Source organism: Trachinotus anak, unplaced genomic scaffold, assembly GCF_046630095.1.
Source record: "Trachinotus anak isolate AG129_WGS33_773 ecotype Australia unplaced genomic scaffold, CSIRO_AGI_Tana_v1 ptg000016l, whole genome shotgun sequence".
Classification (NCBI taxonomy): Eukaryota; Metazoa; Chordata; class Actinopteri; order Carangiformes; family Carangidae; genus Trachinotus; species Trachinotus anak.
In genome coordinates this window covers 14,743,751-14,760,502 of record NW_027273867.1, presented here as the reverse complement: position 1 = coordinate 14,760,502, position 16,752 = coordinate 14,743,751, and the positions used below count along the sequence as shown (strand labels likewise).

Below are 16,752 nucleotides of genomic sequence, written 5' to 3'. Positions count from 1 at the left end.
CACGTTTTGACACCGCACTGCTCTCTGATTGAAGTGTAATAGGAGCTCTGCACCTTTCAGGGGCTGCGCCAAATGCATTGTGGGTGTTGTCCAGACATGATCCTGTCTTCCCTTACTTCAATCCTGTCCGCGGCAAATTGACAAATAATACCAGGATATCACATTGCTTCTATTACTACTCCTCCACATTTACAGCGTGACTCTCACACACACACACACACACACACACACACACACACACACACACACACAGTAGCACTAATCGATTGAAGCCACTTGCTGGTTCATGTTGCTCCTGACAAGTCTAGGACTTTTATAGTTTGTGTATGTGCGTGCAAGTGTCTGCATGTCAAGGGTGGATGTGTGAGAGTGAATGTCCACGCCTAGGTGTGTGTGTGTGTGTGTGTGTGTTGTGTAGGGAGGCGGTGTGACAAGTAAGTCTATCGCTTTCTCTCAGACATCCACTTCTTTAATATTCTCCTCTGTCCCTCGCCTCCACCGACACACACTGTGAAATAAAGAGAGAGAATAGACAAGCAGAGGGAAAAATGAAAGACATCTCAAAGGCTTTGTGGACTGCAGAGGACGGGAAAGAGAGAAAGGGGAAAATGGCGGAAAGTGAGTTAGAGACGGGAGCAAAAGAGGAAGAATGAATGAAGAATGAAGAGAGACGGAGAGATAGGGGGATGAGGAATCCTAAGTTGTTCTCTGCCACTGTGTGCTTGTTTTGGCAGATGGTTCCTGTGTATTTAGTTATTATCAGCTGCCACTGACAGCCCTGGTTCTGCCTTTTAGACACCTTAATTATCTTTCACTACAGCTCAACAGGAAGAAGACAGCAACTGCTACATGTGTGTGTGTTCCCATGCACCTGTAATTTACTCATGTAAACACCCACACACGCGCTGTATGACCGTGTCAGCCGGTGAGTGATCCAAGTGATCATGATGGGCTCACACTTGATCCATTCTTCACTGCGGGGTAATTGTTTCAGCAATCCACTCTGCAGTGAGACAATAGACATAGGGCCTCAGTAATAAAAGACTGAGTGTGTGTAGAAGTGTGATTTTTTTTTTTTTTTTTTTTAAATCAGCTGCGGGCAACAACATGTATAGGCATAAATGATGTCAGCACCACATGCCTCATACAACACATCAGGTACACAAAATCTCCTGTAATTGCACTGGGGTAATGTAGTAACAGCTTCTCTGTGCGTGAGTTTTTCCATGTATGTTGAAATTAATGTGATTTATTGTGCAAATAAGTCCACAGTGCTTGTTTTCATGTGAACATAGAGCATAAAATGTGAATTATCTCAAGCAGTCATGGCAGTCATCTAGTGTTCAACCCCGATCAGTTCAACACTGGTGTTCTCAACTGTAATTAAACACCACATATCATGTTGTTCACACTCTCCCTCCCGGTTGTTTTCTCCCTCTCAGACCTCGGCTCCAGGCTCAGAGGAAGTTCGCCCAGTCGCAGCCCAACTCGCCCAGCACTACGCCCGTCAAAGTGGCCGACCCAGGCAGCCTGAACACCGGCCTGGCCACTGTGCCCTCCTCGTCCCTCTCTTTGCTCTCCTCTTCATCGCTGTCCTCTTCCATTCAGGACCTGTCCAGGCGCAAGCCCAAGACAGAGGACTTCCTCACCTTCCTCTGCCTCAGAGGTAAGACACCGCAGAGCGGAGCAGATGGAGACATAATTACATGCACACCTACGAGCAGCAGTAGAGCTGGAGGGATGTTGTTGAACAAGAAAGCAGCAGATATGTCTTGTTCTAATATTAGAGGGTTTTATACAGGTCTCTGCTGCGCATTACCTCTGAGGCTGGACAACATTCTGCTACTGTTTAGCTGTCTTTGGATAGGCCTGCAACGTTTAACTGTCTAATAGCAAGCGTATGAACACACCCAGCAACTGCCAAATATCAGAATGAAGCATTCCCAAGACCTGTCACACCGCATGTGCAGCTCAGTGCTGACGTTTGGTTACTCTGAGATGAATTATCTCATGTAAACATTTAAAGGGAAACCTGGGCTGTTATTTCAGATGTCACACACATGCACAGAAAGATGCGCACACAAGCAGTTCAAGAGTACATATGAAAGGTTTGTTAATTCAGGTTTTAATTACATTCCATCCGCACATACACACAGACAAAAGCACATATACATACTACAAATAACTGTGCCACTTGCCTAAGGCTAAGGTTATCCTGCATTTCATCAGCTTACACATCTCCCCCTCATACCTTTCAACAGCTATCTGTCTCTTTAACACCCTGCCTATCACCCTCTGCCACAGCAGCTGTTTGTGCAGAGAGTAGTTGCACAGTCACACACCCTACACTACAAACACCACACAGGTTCATCGACACTATGTGGCACCTTTGATGTCAAATGAACTGTAAAAAGCCATTGGCAGGGCAATTAGCAGTTTGTTGTGTGTGTGTGTGCGTGTGCGCGTGCGTGTGCATGCCACAGACAGCAACACTGTTTATCATGAGTGTCTTAATGGGGAAAACTATTTGGGTTAAATGCAGACACTGCCACACTCCCAAATAAACTGCATGTGCAGATGAACTCAAATTAACCCGTCAAATTAAATCGTCCTTTTACTTGTGAAAGAATATAAGATATAAAAGAGGAGGGAGTGTCGTATTCAAGGCCTGAATAATAATAATACATTTTAAAGTTTATCGCAATGTTCTTAAACAACCTTGGCTGTGACTTCTCTCCGCTATCTCAGTGTTACCCTTTGTTGAATATCCCGCTCACCTTTTTTCTTTAACCCTCACAACCAGAATGAACTCATTTGGAAGACAAAACCCCCCGCTTCAGATTAATTTACCGTTATCTTTATGAACTTCTGCCCATTTCACAAAGTAGGCTAAAGATTCAGGAGAGGCAAATTTAGATTCATGTCTGTGGGGACGTGGTGGCAGCTATACATTGCTGCTCTGATGAGAATACTCCCATTATGGAGTGTCGTTTTAACCTCACAGGGCTCGTTCAGGAACATATAATTGGAGGTTGCTAAATCTGACTGAAGCCTTCGCTGAGAGGAGCTTTGATTAGCATATATAGGCCAGGATGTTACATAGGCTAATGATATAATGTACTATATTCTTTGAAGTTGAGATTATTCTAAGCTCTGGTTGCTAAACTAACCCCACCCCTTATATGTGGAGTGGTAGACTAATGAGGTGCAAGTGGCTGGTCCTGACTCAGTTTTGCTGCTTTATGGTTAAGGTAAGGATTGGTGTTTTGCAAGCTGATTTCTAGTCCTTGTGTGTACAGGCTGTGCTGTACTCTACTGAGCTGCTAATGCTAATTTTAGAGCTAGGCTGCTAAGCTAACGATTGAACCGTTTTCCACTGGGCTTTTTCCACTCTGCCGCTCCCTGCTTTAGTGCTATATTTATAGACTCAGTTTAGCTCTGTGTGTATATGCATAATGTGTGTGTGTGTGTGGCTACTATCCATGCTGTGAGGATGACATTTTCCTGTGTGGGCTTCTTCTGCTCTGTTTTCCCCCTTGGCCTCTCATATGACCCATATGCTGGGACCCTTACCAAGACAGGGACATAGGAGAATGTCAGCAGAGCCCTTGAGGTTGTGTGTGTGTGTGTGTGTGTGTGTGTGTGTGTGTGTGCGCGAGCGAGCGTGCGCGCGTGTGTGTGTGTGTATATTCAAGCGTGTGCGTGAGTGAAAATCCATGCTCACCACTGATGTTGCCCGTTTCTGCTTATCTCCTGTGTGTGCTGCCATAGCGAGCGAGCGTGCGTGTCAGTGTGTCCGTGTGTACCTGCGCGCATTCAGCAGTATCCAGGGTGTGTGACGCGACGCAGCCTGTGAGGATATCTGCGTTACCCTGGTTAATCTTTTCAAAGCGACTCAAGTCTTTGATATCGTCTGAAACCCCCCAATCCCCTTTAGGATTCTGATAAATGTCTCTGGCGATCTGACCACCGCACATATTAGGCTCCTTCATGTCTGCTCCCAGAATGCCTCCGACAGATCTGTTCGCTGTGTTATGGAAATCTCACATCCGTCATCCCCATAATTCTCTTTCTTTTCAATTTGACTTGGATTTATTTTTTGAAGTTTATAATGGGACATTTAGCAACATTTCTACCCTGAAACCCCCGTCAGTGGTGATTTCTGGGATTCGTCCCAGGTCAAACGTTCACAGTGTATAAACACACACACCCCTTACACCCCCCACACACCCACTGCAGTATTTGCTTATCTTATCTGATAAACATTAGGCATCCACCCCAGAGGCTTCTATCCATCACTCATTCTGACAGCAACATAAAAGTAGTCAGAACGTGAAGGATTTGAAGCGATAAAGTGAGCAACAAAAAGAGAACCAAATGTTGTGAAAGTAGAGCGTTCGTGTCTCTCAGTGTTGTGAAATCACAACTAACCAATTCAAGCTTGTAACTGATGGCATTTTATTCCTTTGGGACTTGTTTCTCCATGAGAATGGGATTGGCTGGCTGCTGCCGCTGCTGGTGGTGGTGGTGGTGGTGGTGGTGGTGGTAGTGGTAGTATTGTTGCTGTATCTGAGGAAAAGTTATTTTTAATTCCTCCAGGGGGGAGCAGGGGTGCCAGATTATTCTGATGCAACGTGGGAGTAACTGGACAGAGAAGTGAAAAACAAGATTTCTGTCTACTGTATAGAAGGATGCACACCATGTATGCTCACCACCCACACTGTCTAGGGCCTATATTCTGTATTTATCTCACTGCTCATCTCTTTCTCTTGTAAACACACAAACATACACACATACACACACACACACACACACACACACACACACACACACACACACACACACACACTCCCCCACACTCACACACAAGCCAGAGTGCTCATCCCTTGCCTGTGCTCTCAGATTGGTGTTTATGTGTGGTCCAGGGCTGTAGTTGGGCTGTTTATATCCATGGAGAAAGCCATTTGGGTGGTAGCCAGACAGTCTGCCTCTGGCCCTGTCTGCCTCTGGTAACCTAGAGGGTGCAGTGCTGCTGCTGGCAGGGCGGGGGCAGCACTGAGGGGAGCGGTGTAACACATTCAGATTATGTGCCTGGTCCCCGTCGTCTTAGTCATCCAGGGGTTTCATTTCAAATTAAGATAACCTACTAATTATATTGAAAGCCTGGTCTTTCAGGAATGATTGTTGTCACGGAGGTAAACTGCACAAATTATACAGATTATTGGTTGTTTTCTGACATTCACTTAACATTTTGAGCAAGTATTTATCTCAAAAATATGTAACAAAGAATCTCAGTCTTTGTTTTTGTTTTATGCATTTGGAAAATAAGTTATTTGCCCCGGGTATGCTCTCAGTTGGGCAACAATACGCACACATGCACACACTCCCACACACGCACAATAAACACATTGACATAGATGAGATAAGAATAGATTAGGGAGTAAATAAACAACTGTCTGCGCACTTACTCCTGGAAATGAGTCCCTTACATAAGACTCATTTCCAGGAGTGTGATTTTTATATATTTAATGTTTTTTTTTTTTGTGATTTTTGTGCATATGTGCCAGTGTACATGTGCACCACTGCTGTGTTTACCCCTCTCTCTCTCTCTCTCTCTCTCTCTCTCTCTCTCTCTCTCTCTCTCTCTCTCTCTCTCTCTCTCTCTCTCTCTCTCTCTCTCTCTCTCTCTCTCTCTCTCTCTCTCGGGTTCAGCGAGGCCAGCGTCTTTGCCCTGCTTACATAACCCCAAAGCTCTGACCTAGTGAACCAAAGACCGCAGATTCCCAGTACATGATTACACGTGTGAGATAAATGTGGAATTAAGGGAATTATTCTTGGGACCTCTGTCTTTATAGCTAGATTGTTAAATCTGATTTTTTGTTTGATGGTATTTTTATTCTCAGAGAATCTCGCTCAACTAGAAACACATTCTCCCTCCTGGGAATAGATTTTCAAGTCCAACAGCTACTCGTGTGTGTCTCTCAAGTGCATTGCTGCTGTGACAACTGAATTTCCCTCAGGGATAAGGTACTTTTCTCTCCCTCTAATGTATGCTTGCTGTTTGATTAAAATCCGGGAAGCTGTTTGTGACTTTCTTGTCACTGATGATGCCGTGCAGCAGTTGGTGGTGCAGCACTGGCTGATTCTGCATTCTCCTCCAGGAACAGAGCCCACTGTTTGTGGGGTTAATGGTTTTGCTGACATCTAGGAATGTCAGTTGGAGACGTAAATCCCTTTCTCTCCCTCTCTCTTTCTGTTTCTCCCCTAAGAGACTGATGAAGAGTTTTGGCAGAGCTTAGCTGTAGAAGATAACTTTTCCTCTCCGTGCCAGAAAACCTACATTAGTCTGACCTTCTCTTAAAAACAGGCCTCACGCTTCCCGTGCACACATGCGGCATTTTGTTCTAAGTCAGCACGTCCATATGTCCCCATGGCAGCTAAACCCTCTTGATTGACTATTTAAATTGTCCTCATTGTTTCAGTTCCAGTTAAGGGGACAAAAGAAGGGTAGCCAGAGAATGGAGGGTTTGTAATTATGCCCCCCACCCCACCCACCCACCCATACTCCCGTTAAAAATGACAATCCTAATAGACTCTTTCAGACCTAATTATGATTTGTCTGCAGTTGGAATGAGGTGGATGAAAAGCCGGTGTAATTGGGGGATTGGGCTCAAGCCCTGTTGGAGATCTTTGGGAAGGACTGAGTTGTGTTTTTTCACCATGTATGTGTGTGTGTGTGTGTGTGTGTGTGTGCGCGCGCATGTGTGTGTGTGTGTGTGTGTGTGTGTGTGTGTGTGTGTGTGTGTGTGTGTGTGTGTGTGTGTGTGTGTGCGCGCGCATGTGTGTGTGTGTGTGTGTGTGTGTGTGTGTGTGTGTGTGTGTGTGTGTGTGTGTGTGTATTCTTGTGTGTGTTTTCTAGGAGCTGATGGATTCAGGGTCTCTGTGCCAGAGATGGGTTCTGTAAATCTCTGGTATCGGCCCCAGAAGTATTGCTGCCACTCCTGTAGTCGGGATGCAAGTGGTCAGTATTTGACCACTAGATGTGTTCAGCAGGCTCGCTCTGTGTGTCTGTCTTTCTTTGTCTCCTCTCCCTCTCTCCAGAGTCTTAGACAGTCTCATTATTTTCAGGAACATATCAGGGGTCATGACATCTGTTTCAGTCTGTTGTCTTGTACCATTCTGCAGCTTTCTGTCTGTGCCGCCTCCTTTCTTCTCTCTTCTCTATTGCTCCCTCTTTTCAGTCTTACCAGACTCCTGAGGACCTTATATTGAAGGCATCTACTCCCAAATCCCCAGCCTTAGATAGATGAACATACTGTAAAGATATACACATGCTTTCTCTGCCCCCCCACCCCCACCCCCCAAAAAAAACAAACACACACTCCTCCCTCCATTTCTGCCCCTGGGTGCCCCTGAGGTCTGTTTGCCATTGGCCCGCTGACCCCTGTTCAGGGCAGTAAATTACAGCCATTTAGCTAATGAAGCGAGTCATTAGAAGCTGATTGGGCCGGTGTGTGTGCCGCCTCGGTGTGTTTGTTTGGTCTAAGAGAGGAGTGTTTGCTCTGTCGCCAAGATAAACGCGGTGTCTCTGCTGTGTGTTTGCGCGTCTTTAGGTGCATGTGTGCCGCTTTTTGCACAAGTTGGTTTGTGCGTGTGTATGTGTCCCCCACCACTCACTGTCTGATCCACTGGTTAAAAAACAGAAAATCCGACTTTGCTACAAAGTGGCACTGCTACGTGGGCTCAACCTCTTCTGATTGTCTGACTCCTACTTCAGTTGCCGTATGCCAAGAAACTACAACAAAAACACACCCTGGACTCATGTTTGCAGAGCTTCTTACTTTCCAGATGCAGTGGAAGAGTCTATCCCCACCTGCAGAGAAACAGCACCCACCATGTGGGTTACTGTGGATCATGTAAAAGCTATATTTCACTGTTCTTGAACATTTACTTTTTGCCCTTTAGACCTCCTTTAGAAGTTAAAGAGAGCAGGTAAAACTCTATTAATATCTGTTCAGGGAATCTGCTGCCACTACAGATTTCTCTCTCTCTCCAGCTCTCTGAGGAGATAATTAGAAACTGGCAGCGCTGCTGTGTGAAAAGTGTGATCCAAGGCACAACAAGATTTATTAATAGCAGGCTCTAATTTTTCAGTGTTTAGAAAGCTTTGATATAAGTATGATATTTAAACTAAGCTTGCAAAATAAATGTGGAGTGACATGTGGTCCCCCGACTGGCCAGTAATAGTTGTTAGCGCACTGTTCAAGGATGTAGTAAGAAAAGAATGGTGGAATAATGATTTCAGCGTGCTTATTATTTTATGTTGTCATCACAGAAGGAGAAAATAATCTGTCACATCAATATCATTTAAGGAGTTGATTTACAGCAGTTTGTTGGTACAGACAGAACAGGGATTTTGTAGCGTTTGTGCTCCTGTGTTCTCTTAAAGACTCCTGTTATTTTTCTCTCTGCAGTGTGTAGGCTATTAGAAGAAGAATGCTTCAGGATTCAGCAGCACTCTGCTCTGTGTGGTGCTAGTTAGCAGCAGTAAAGCCTTGCACCACGTCTTCTCCTTTGTCATTAGAAAGCCCAGGCTTAGTGAGGGTGTCATTTAAGTACAGAGTGTATCTGCACATACACTCTTAGACACAAATGTTTAGCGTATCCAAGTCAAGCTCTTTGCTGCAGTTGTGTGTGTTTGTGCGTGTGTCTGTGTCTGTGTCTGTGTCTCTCATATTTACGCAGATATTGATACACAAGGCTGGTTACTAAACAGTTACTCAGCCCATAGCAGCTTCAGTGCGTGGTTACATAATTCTTACTGATGACCTAGTAAATGAGCATATTCCCTTCAATCTAAATCATGTGGTCCAAATAGAGACCTTCTGAATTACTTGTGTAGTTTTGCTGCCAATTTCTGGCTTGTTCTAATACGTATAAGATATGTCCCTTGTGTAAGTCTGTTCGAAAATTGAATTATTTTGGTATCCTGATACTTGTGTTATCTTTATATTTTAATTAGGCTGCTTAATAATGTATTGAATGTGTAAAATCTAAGATAAGTATTCAGCACACTCCATAACAAGTGTGCTCATTAAATAATTGGCCCGGCTTATTCTTAATTCACTCTGTGTAATTTTAAGTACTCTGTATAGCTTAATGCAGGCTAGCTGAATTCAGCCTGTTTTTCAGAAGCTTAGCATTATTTTAATTGACATATAATCACACATTGCTTCCCCTTAATGCGTTTTAAACACTGTGCCCCCTAAAAGGGTGATTAAAAACCACAGTAACTGCTCATGCCATGCAATCGATTAAGTCATAAAGGACACACAAATTCATAAAATCCAGTGTTTCCTGCTCATAAACAGCCAGATTTAATCAAAGCTATGAAGATGTAACGCAACCACACGCTCTTGTTAACTGACAGACACAATCATACGGTTATTAAAATGATAAATCGTAGTTGTAGAAATGAGTTTATTAAATTTTACCGGCCGATCCGACCTTTTGCTAATCACTCAAGGTCACACGCACGCACATACACCACCCTTCATGTATCTTTCAGCTTTATGTGGCTAACAATAAAGAATAGAAATGCTACTGTGTGTAAGTAAGGAGTGCTCATGTTTTCAGAAATCTTATGTCTTACTTCATACTGTCCATGTCCACTAAGAAATAAGTGAGAAATCTGTTGTTCAGTGCTTTGGGATTAGAATTTCAATTTCTGAATTTCTTTAACCCTGATTTTCAACATCTGAACTTAAACTCTTATCTTTGCCAACATGTATATATTCTCAGTTTCCCAGCAGCTCATCATTTTATACTATAAAACTCAACATGAGTCAACATTAGGAAAAGAAAATGCACACACAGATGTTGTTATGTACCAAGACAGTTTATGGAGTGTGTAGCCTGCTGATCTTCTTCATGCGGTGAGAGATGGGAGGCTGCACTTGGTTGTCATTTCGGAGGCTCTCAGTACAACTCATTTGTAGTGCTGGAACCATTTTTGTAATGTTTCTGGAAGCATACTGGCACATGATACACTAAAAGTGATTTACAACTCTGCCCATGTCTATATATTTTTATATTTCCATCCAACCATATAGTGCCAGTCAATACTGCTGCTCTCCACAAGGCTCCCTTAGTGTTTTATTTTTTTTATTTTTTATTATTATTCCTGCATCTGAATGACTGAAGCAGCTGTTTGCACACTGATTTACGAGTGCAACATTATGAGATTTAATAACATAGCTTTGGGCTTTATGACCTTTTATGAGCGTGAGTGTGTGACTACATTCAGCTAACTGAGGTAACATTATAGGCCATCCACTGCCAAACACCATTTGCCTCCTTCCAGCATGTATTGAGTTAGATTTCTCAGAGATGACAATGAAAGTGATTGAGTGTGACAGAGAAAGGAAGGAAAGAGAACGTCAGTTTTCTTCTCCAATAGGGGGAAAGATTGACGGTAATCCTGTTTTGGAAGAGTGAAAGCGACAGATTTGGAATTAGCTCAGCAGTGAGGGAGAGAGACTATTTGGTTTCTAAAGTAACTCTTTTACAGAGTTAGATATTTGAGCACATGTACAGTATATATGTCTCAATAAAACTGTCAACATCGAGCGTCTCTGTGGGAAGATGACTTGTTATATACCCCTAATGCTCTGGCTTTAGTTGAAGCTATCGGAATGTGTTACAAGTCATCACCTCCTTTTCCCTCCGCACCAGTGATCTCGCTAGAGGCAGCACCACTAACACTAATCTCACAGTGACATTTACAAAACACGGTAACAAGAAACCAAAAACAGGATGAGGGATGTGGCCAATGGGTAACAGGATAAACACCAGGAACAAAGATCAAGGGCAGGTGATAAATGATATTTCCATAGATGCAGCTTATCAGTGTGAGATTTCAGAAGCAAATGAAGCTGACAGAGGTTTGGCTCGATCCAGACAAAAGTGCAAATGCTGTTCTAGTAAAACTGCCATGGCTTTGCAAATCATTCTAACGCTGCGCTGTGTATGCCTGTGCGTTTTTAAGTGTGCGAGCGAGTGCAACAATGGCGCAGCAATGTGCAGAGCAGTTTACAAAGCATCAATAGGCCACCAGCTGGGATAATAACAGATGAAAAAAAAAAAAAAACAAAAAAAAAAAACAGCGGCACAATCACCATCATTCACAAACCCTTCAGCAACTTCTATTTTTACATTAATTTTTCACCGCTTACACATTGATGTTGATTCATCTGTAATGTCTGGGATTTGAATGAAAAAAAGATTTTTTTTTTTTTCCTACATGCACAACTGGGGGTCTCAAAAAGAGGTGTATTGTGTTCAAATAGGATAATATCTCATATAGACGTTGCCTGCAGTACAGCTGTGTTTTTAACAGCGTTTTTTTATTTGAAATTGTCATTTTACCTTTTCTTTCCCTTTCCCTCCCTCCTCCCTCCTCCACCCCAACTCACCTCTTCATTATTCATCTCCCTCCCTGTGTCCCTTTCTCCTCCTTTCCTCCACCCCCCTGCACAGGTTCATCGGCCCTGCCCAGCAACATGGCCTACTTCGGAAGCTCCCAGGAGGAGGAGGACCTGGAGGAGGAGGACGGGGAGGAGGAGGAGGAGGTGAGGAACGGCGGTGGTATACACTCTCATGGTGGGGGAAGCAGCAGCCAAGCCTCGGCCTCCTCCTCCTGCCATTCGACACCTCGCAAGGGCAAACTCCCCTCCAGGCAGCCGCTCAATGGGCATGGTAAGGACAGGACTAGAGCTCGGAACAGAGGATTTTTATCTTTTTTTTAATTAATAATACACTTGTCTTTACACACTGGACTGGGGAATGGTTTCAGTTGATCTCATGCACCAGAGACATACTGCCATCTGAGGAGGAGGGGGTGAGATGGAGGAGTTGAGGGAGGAGAGAAATAGACTAATAAAAGAAAGGAGGTGCAAGAGTGTTGTTGGGGGTGAAGAGGAGGAAGCGATAGATGGATGGATGAAGAGGGATGTGAGGGCAAAGGAAGAGGAGGAGGAGGAGTGAAGGATGAAGCACTAGCACTGGGGAGGAATGGAAAGATCCGCTGTGGAAAAAGATTCAGAGAGAGTGAAAGATGGAGAAGTGCAACAGAGGAAGAGAAAAGTAGTCCTTTTAGGTGTGTATGTGTGTGTATATCGCCATTTGTGTGTGTTAGCGATTTCCTAAGTTCGCCCTCTTGTTTTCCACTGTGGAGACGGGGCAAGTCACATGGGATAGCAGAGCAGCTCATCGACTCTTTCCACCCAAATTAACACTTAGCTTGCTAAGCCCTAACAAGGTGTTTATGCACACACTACAACAGCTGGCAGTGGCCTTCCACTCACACACACACACACACACACACACACACACACAATGCAGTGACAGCATACGTACTCCCCTTGGGGTACATAGACATTTGGATGAATACACAAACGCACATTTGTGCACAACATTCAGGAAATCGCATGCATGCAATTGAGCCTATGAGAACAGACTCTAACACAGTCCGAACACTGACAACTATAAACACAAGTATGCTTCAGAAACGTTGGCTATTGTCTGGAAAAGTGACTCAAATTATCTCACTACACAGGCAGAAAATTATACTTTCATAATTCAGTCGAGAATATAAATTAAAAAGATGGACATTTTTTTAAACGCATGTTTATCTAATAGAATCCAAAATATTTCCCTCACATCCCAGTTTTATTAACAGTGGCACATCATGTGCTCATCTTGTACTATTGAATCCACTGTTTTTCTGCAGAGCATTACAGAAACAATTTTAACCTGGAGCCCCCCCCCCCCCCCCATGGCAGACTTTAGAGACATACAATCCTTCTGGCCAGGCGTTTCCCCATGAAACAAGGACTGGATTTCACTATTCCTCCTCTACGCCCTCCCTGACTCGCTTCCTCCCTCCTCAGTCTGTAGAATCACCGCCAGAGAGGTTCAAAAGGTGAACGCTTTGCTCAGCTTTTTCCTCTGTCATCCTCTCAAGTGGAATGTGGAGGAGGAGAGAAACTGTTGGGATTAAGAGAGAAAGACGGAGCGAGGTACATAGATTTGCTTGCGTTGAACTCTCGGAGAACTGTGCTCTGCCTTTTGTGTAAGTTCACCAGCGAGTGCCCACTCCCCACACTCGCAGAGCTGCATGTACTTGTCTCTCAAGAACATCTGTGGCTGCAGCTCGAAACCTTAACTGTACATTTGCACATTTCTGTATAAGGAGCACAAACAGTAGGATAGTGAAACCTGTTTGAACAAATCCGGGCGTGTTGTGTGCATGAGGACAGCTTATTCTCCCTTCTTATCTCATATACCAACACTGTTTGCAAAGCAGCTTGGCGCCTTCACTGTGATATGCTAAATAAATAGATAAGAGGGAAATAAGCAGATATACTTTGTAGGGGACAATAAGAGACGCGGGGGTTAAGGACACAGAAACGGACATTTGTGTACATTGGTAGGTGTGCACACACAGTCAAGACTGGGTCATTGCTCCAGTGTTGAGACAGTGTTTATACTGTGTTGGATATCAGGCACACACACACACCTTAGTACATTTTGCGGTATTAAGATTGGTGTCAAACGTGACACTTTAATATGCAGCTTGGGCCGCTCTCTCCACCAGGAGCAGGGTTATATGGGCTCTTGGGGGGGGATAGAATTAGTGAAGGAAGAGAGAAACATCTTATTCTGGGAGGCAAAGAGAGACGGGATTGTAGACTATTCATCAGCGCTGCGTCTCTCCACTTCTCTCTCTGTCTGTCTCTGTCTCTCTCTCTCTCTCTCTCTCTCTCTCTCTCTCTCTCTCTCTCTCTCTCTCTCTCTCTCTCTCTCTCTCTCTCTCTCTCTCTCTCTCTCTCTCTCTCTCGGCCATGTGCCATGTTGACATAGCTAAATTAAACGGCTTTTATTGGGCTCAGTTTCTTGCTTAGCTCACTTCTCAAAATGTCAGGATTTCTCTTATTTTTTATTGAGCCAGGGGCCCCAGAGACTCGCAGACGCTTACTTCTGGTTGTGAGTCCATCGGTCTAAGACTACTTTCCCATTCACATGAATAATACACACACGCGAAAACTTTTGCAGACAGAATCATTCACTGATGCTCAAAAAAATAATAATAATAATTAATAAATAAATAAATAAAAATAAATATATATATATATATACATACATACATACATACATAAATACAGAGATCATCAACATACTTCTTGCTTTTCACAGGATACTGGATATGCTGTGTACTGTGTTTGTGCTGTGGCCTCCTGTCATTCTTTCCATGCAGCCTGTTGCCTGTTGATATTAAAATGCCATGAAACTTCAGATTGACCCTCGTAAAAGCTGAAGAGAGAGCTATTGAATGTGTATGTTAATTGCCCCGCTCCTGTTCGACTCGCTTAGCATCATCCCCGGGGGCCGGTGTAGTCTGCGTCCATTTTGAACAGGTTCATTGACATGCAGTATAAAGACGTTTTCATGCACACCTTAAATCATGCATATTTCACTGATTGGGGGCTATATGTTAGCCAAAAGCTTGTCACTCCAATGTTTGTGCGAGCTTTTCCACTTGATGGTTGTGGTTTGGTGCCAGGAGTGTATAAGCCATTCTGCACTACAGGATTACATTGGCATAGACGGTATCCTGAAAAAGCATAGTATATGTCCTTTTAAGGGTATTTATGTCTTGGTAGCCAATAGGAACTTTCCACAATGTCTTATTTTCTTTACAGTGGCTGATTTTTTATTTTTTTATTTTAATTATTTATTTTTGACTAGATGTAAACATAAAGATTTGCATAAGTTGTTTAAGGTTGTACAACTTGTACAAATATATAAAAACAGTGAATCACGCAAAGCTTTGCAGCGGGGTCTGTCCTGTTGCCTCTACACTCCTAGTTGAGACCTATTACTAAGAGGACACCCAAGGTCTTTTCATACTGAATACAGGCCTGATTCATATACAGAGAGAGGTTTTTCTAGACGACTGGTCTAGTCTTTAAAATCCTCCTCCCTAATATTAGTTAAAAATCAAAAAAGCAACACATCTAATACCTGTTTCTCTCCCCCTCCAGTGTTCAACAGTCACGGTAAAGCAGGGACCAGGGAGAGTCCAAGGCCCAAGGCGGGATCCCACGGCAGGGATGCACCTGCCCCGCCACTGCCACCTCCTCCGCCTCCACCTCCGCCCCTGCTGAGGGAGCGCAGCGAGCGGGCGGAGGCGCGGGAGCACTTGAGGGAGCAGCAGGCCATGGCCAGCGGTCGAGGCTCAGCCAACGGCCTGCCACCGAGGAGAGCTGCTGAGGAGCTACGCAAGCAGGTACTGTCACTGTAACCGTAACTGCTGAATTCAGGGATGAGGGAGTCAGATGGCCACAAACAGTCTCTGACAAATTTAATGACAAGCTCGGTTCATTCACACTGGAGACAGAATCAGTAGAATCAGAGAGCATCAGCTGTCCCTTGATTTGACCTCTTGTTGCCACCATATATGGACACTGTAAATTATCCTAGACTTCACACAGTTCAGCCAAGACAAGTTTCCTAGACTCTCGGTCATCTACCCATATCATCCTTACATTCCTTCTAGCATGAGAGCCTCATGACCTTTTTGGAAACTCTTGTCCCTTGTGCTTGTGTAACATTCATGAAAGGAAAACCGCATGCCATCAAGTACCCTCTACTTGACTAGAGTATTGACTAAATATCACACAGAAAGGAAAAGAGGAAGGATGAAAGTGTTTCCAGGGCTTGTAGAATGTGACAGTAGCATCAATAGAAAGGATGCTACAATGAGGGCATCTCTATGGCAGGTAAAGGGTTTGCATTAGCTGTGTAATAAGTGGAGATACCCTTTTATAACAACAAGCCTGATGTGCAGCACACATGCCCCCCCCCCTCTTGACTCCTCTTTTTTCCATCTTTCTCTCAATAATTTCTTCTAACTACTCCTATGCCTTTCTTGTCTCCCTTCTATACTTCCTTTTCATTGCTCATTACCTCCTCAGCCTTCTCCACGTTCTCCCTTTTACTTTACTTGCTTTGTGCCTCTCCTCTCCTCTCCTCCATCGTGTCTGAGAGAGTAATGATTGTGTTTTGGCCTGCCATGACTGCAGCTATATTTAGTAGTGCTGGCTAGGGGCTGTGAAAGCCTGCCTCCCTCTATGGTACTTAGCAGGTTTCAAGGAACCCCACGAAGTAAAAGAGGAGGAGGAGAAGGAAGAGAACGGGTCACGGCGGCTTCAGTCAGAAAACACACAGCCTTATGATCACATAATCAGACGTGACTGCGATTGTCTGCTGAGGCAACGTGTTTCAGTCTGTCCTTTTCTCTCTTATAATCCGTCTCCCACTTTTGCTCCTTTTCTGTCTTCTTGTCCATTTCCTGCCTCTTCGTTCTTATTGAATACCAACCTCCGGGCAGGCAGTGTTGTTGTTGATGTTGTAGTAACGTTTTGCTGCTGATGCAGACTCCGGCATGTGTTTCAGGTTTTTTTTTAAAGTGGCTGGAATTGTCCAGTAAAACCAACAATGAATCTCAATGAGAGCGACTGCCTGCCAAGACAAACTTCAGCCTTGCTCACTCGCCTGTCTTTGTTCTGCGGCTCGTCCTCTCCACTCTCTCTCCTTCTTTTTCAATTCACTGTTGGCACCCTGTGTGATTCTTTTGACTCCTCTCATACTGTGTATTTTGTTTTTCCTCCTGCACTCTCATTCCACCTT

General features: G+C 44.1%; 1 protein-coding gene across 2 annotated transcripts in view; it reads left to right on the top strand.

The window, feature by feature from the left end:
- Positions 1-16,752, top strand: part of jarid2b (jumonji and AT-rich interaction domain containing 2b) — a 102,977-nt gene that overhangs the window by 71,141 nt on the left and 15,084 nt on the right. The window contains exons 4-7 of one of the 2 annotated variants that reach the window (XM_071499679.1): positions 1,443-1,666; positions 6,920-7,021; positions 11,539-11,757; positions 15,105-15,349. In XM_071499679.1, coding sequence (XP_071355780.1) covers positions 1,443-1,666; positions 6,920-7,021; positions 11,539-11,757; positions 15,105-15,349 — 790 coding nt within the window. The remainder of the gene's footprint in view (positions 1-1,442; positions 1,667-6,919; positions 7,022-11,538; positions 11,758-15,104; positions 15,350-16,752) is intronic. The other variant, XM_071499680.1, reaches the window with a different exon arrangement.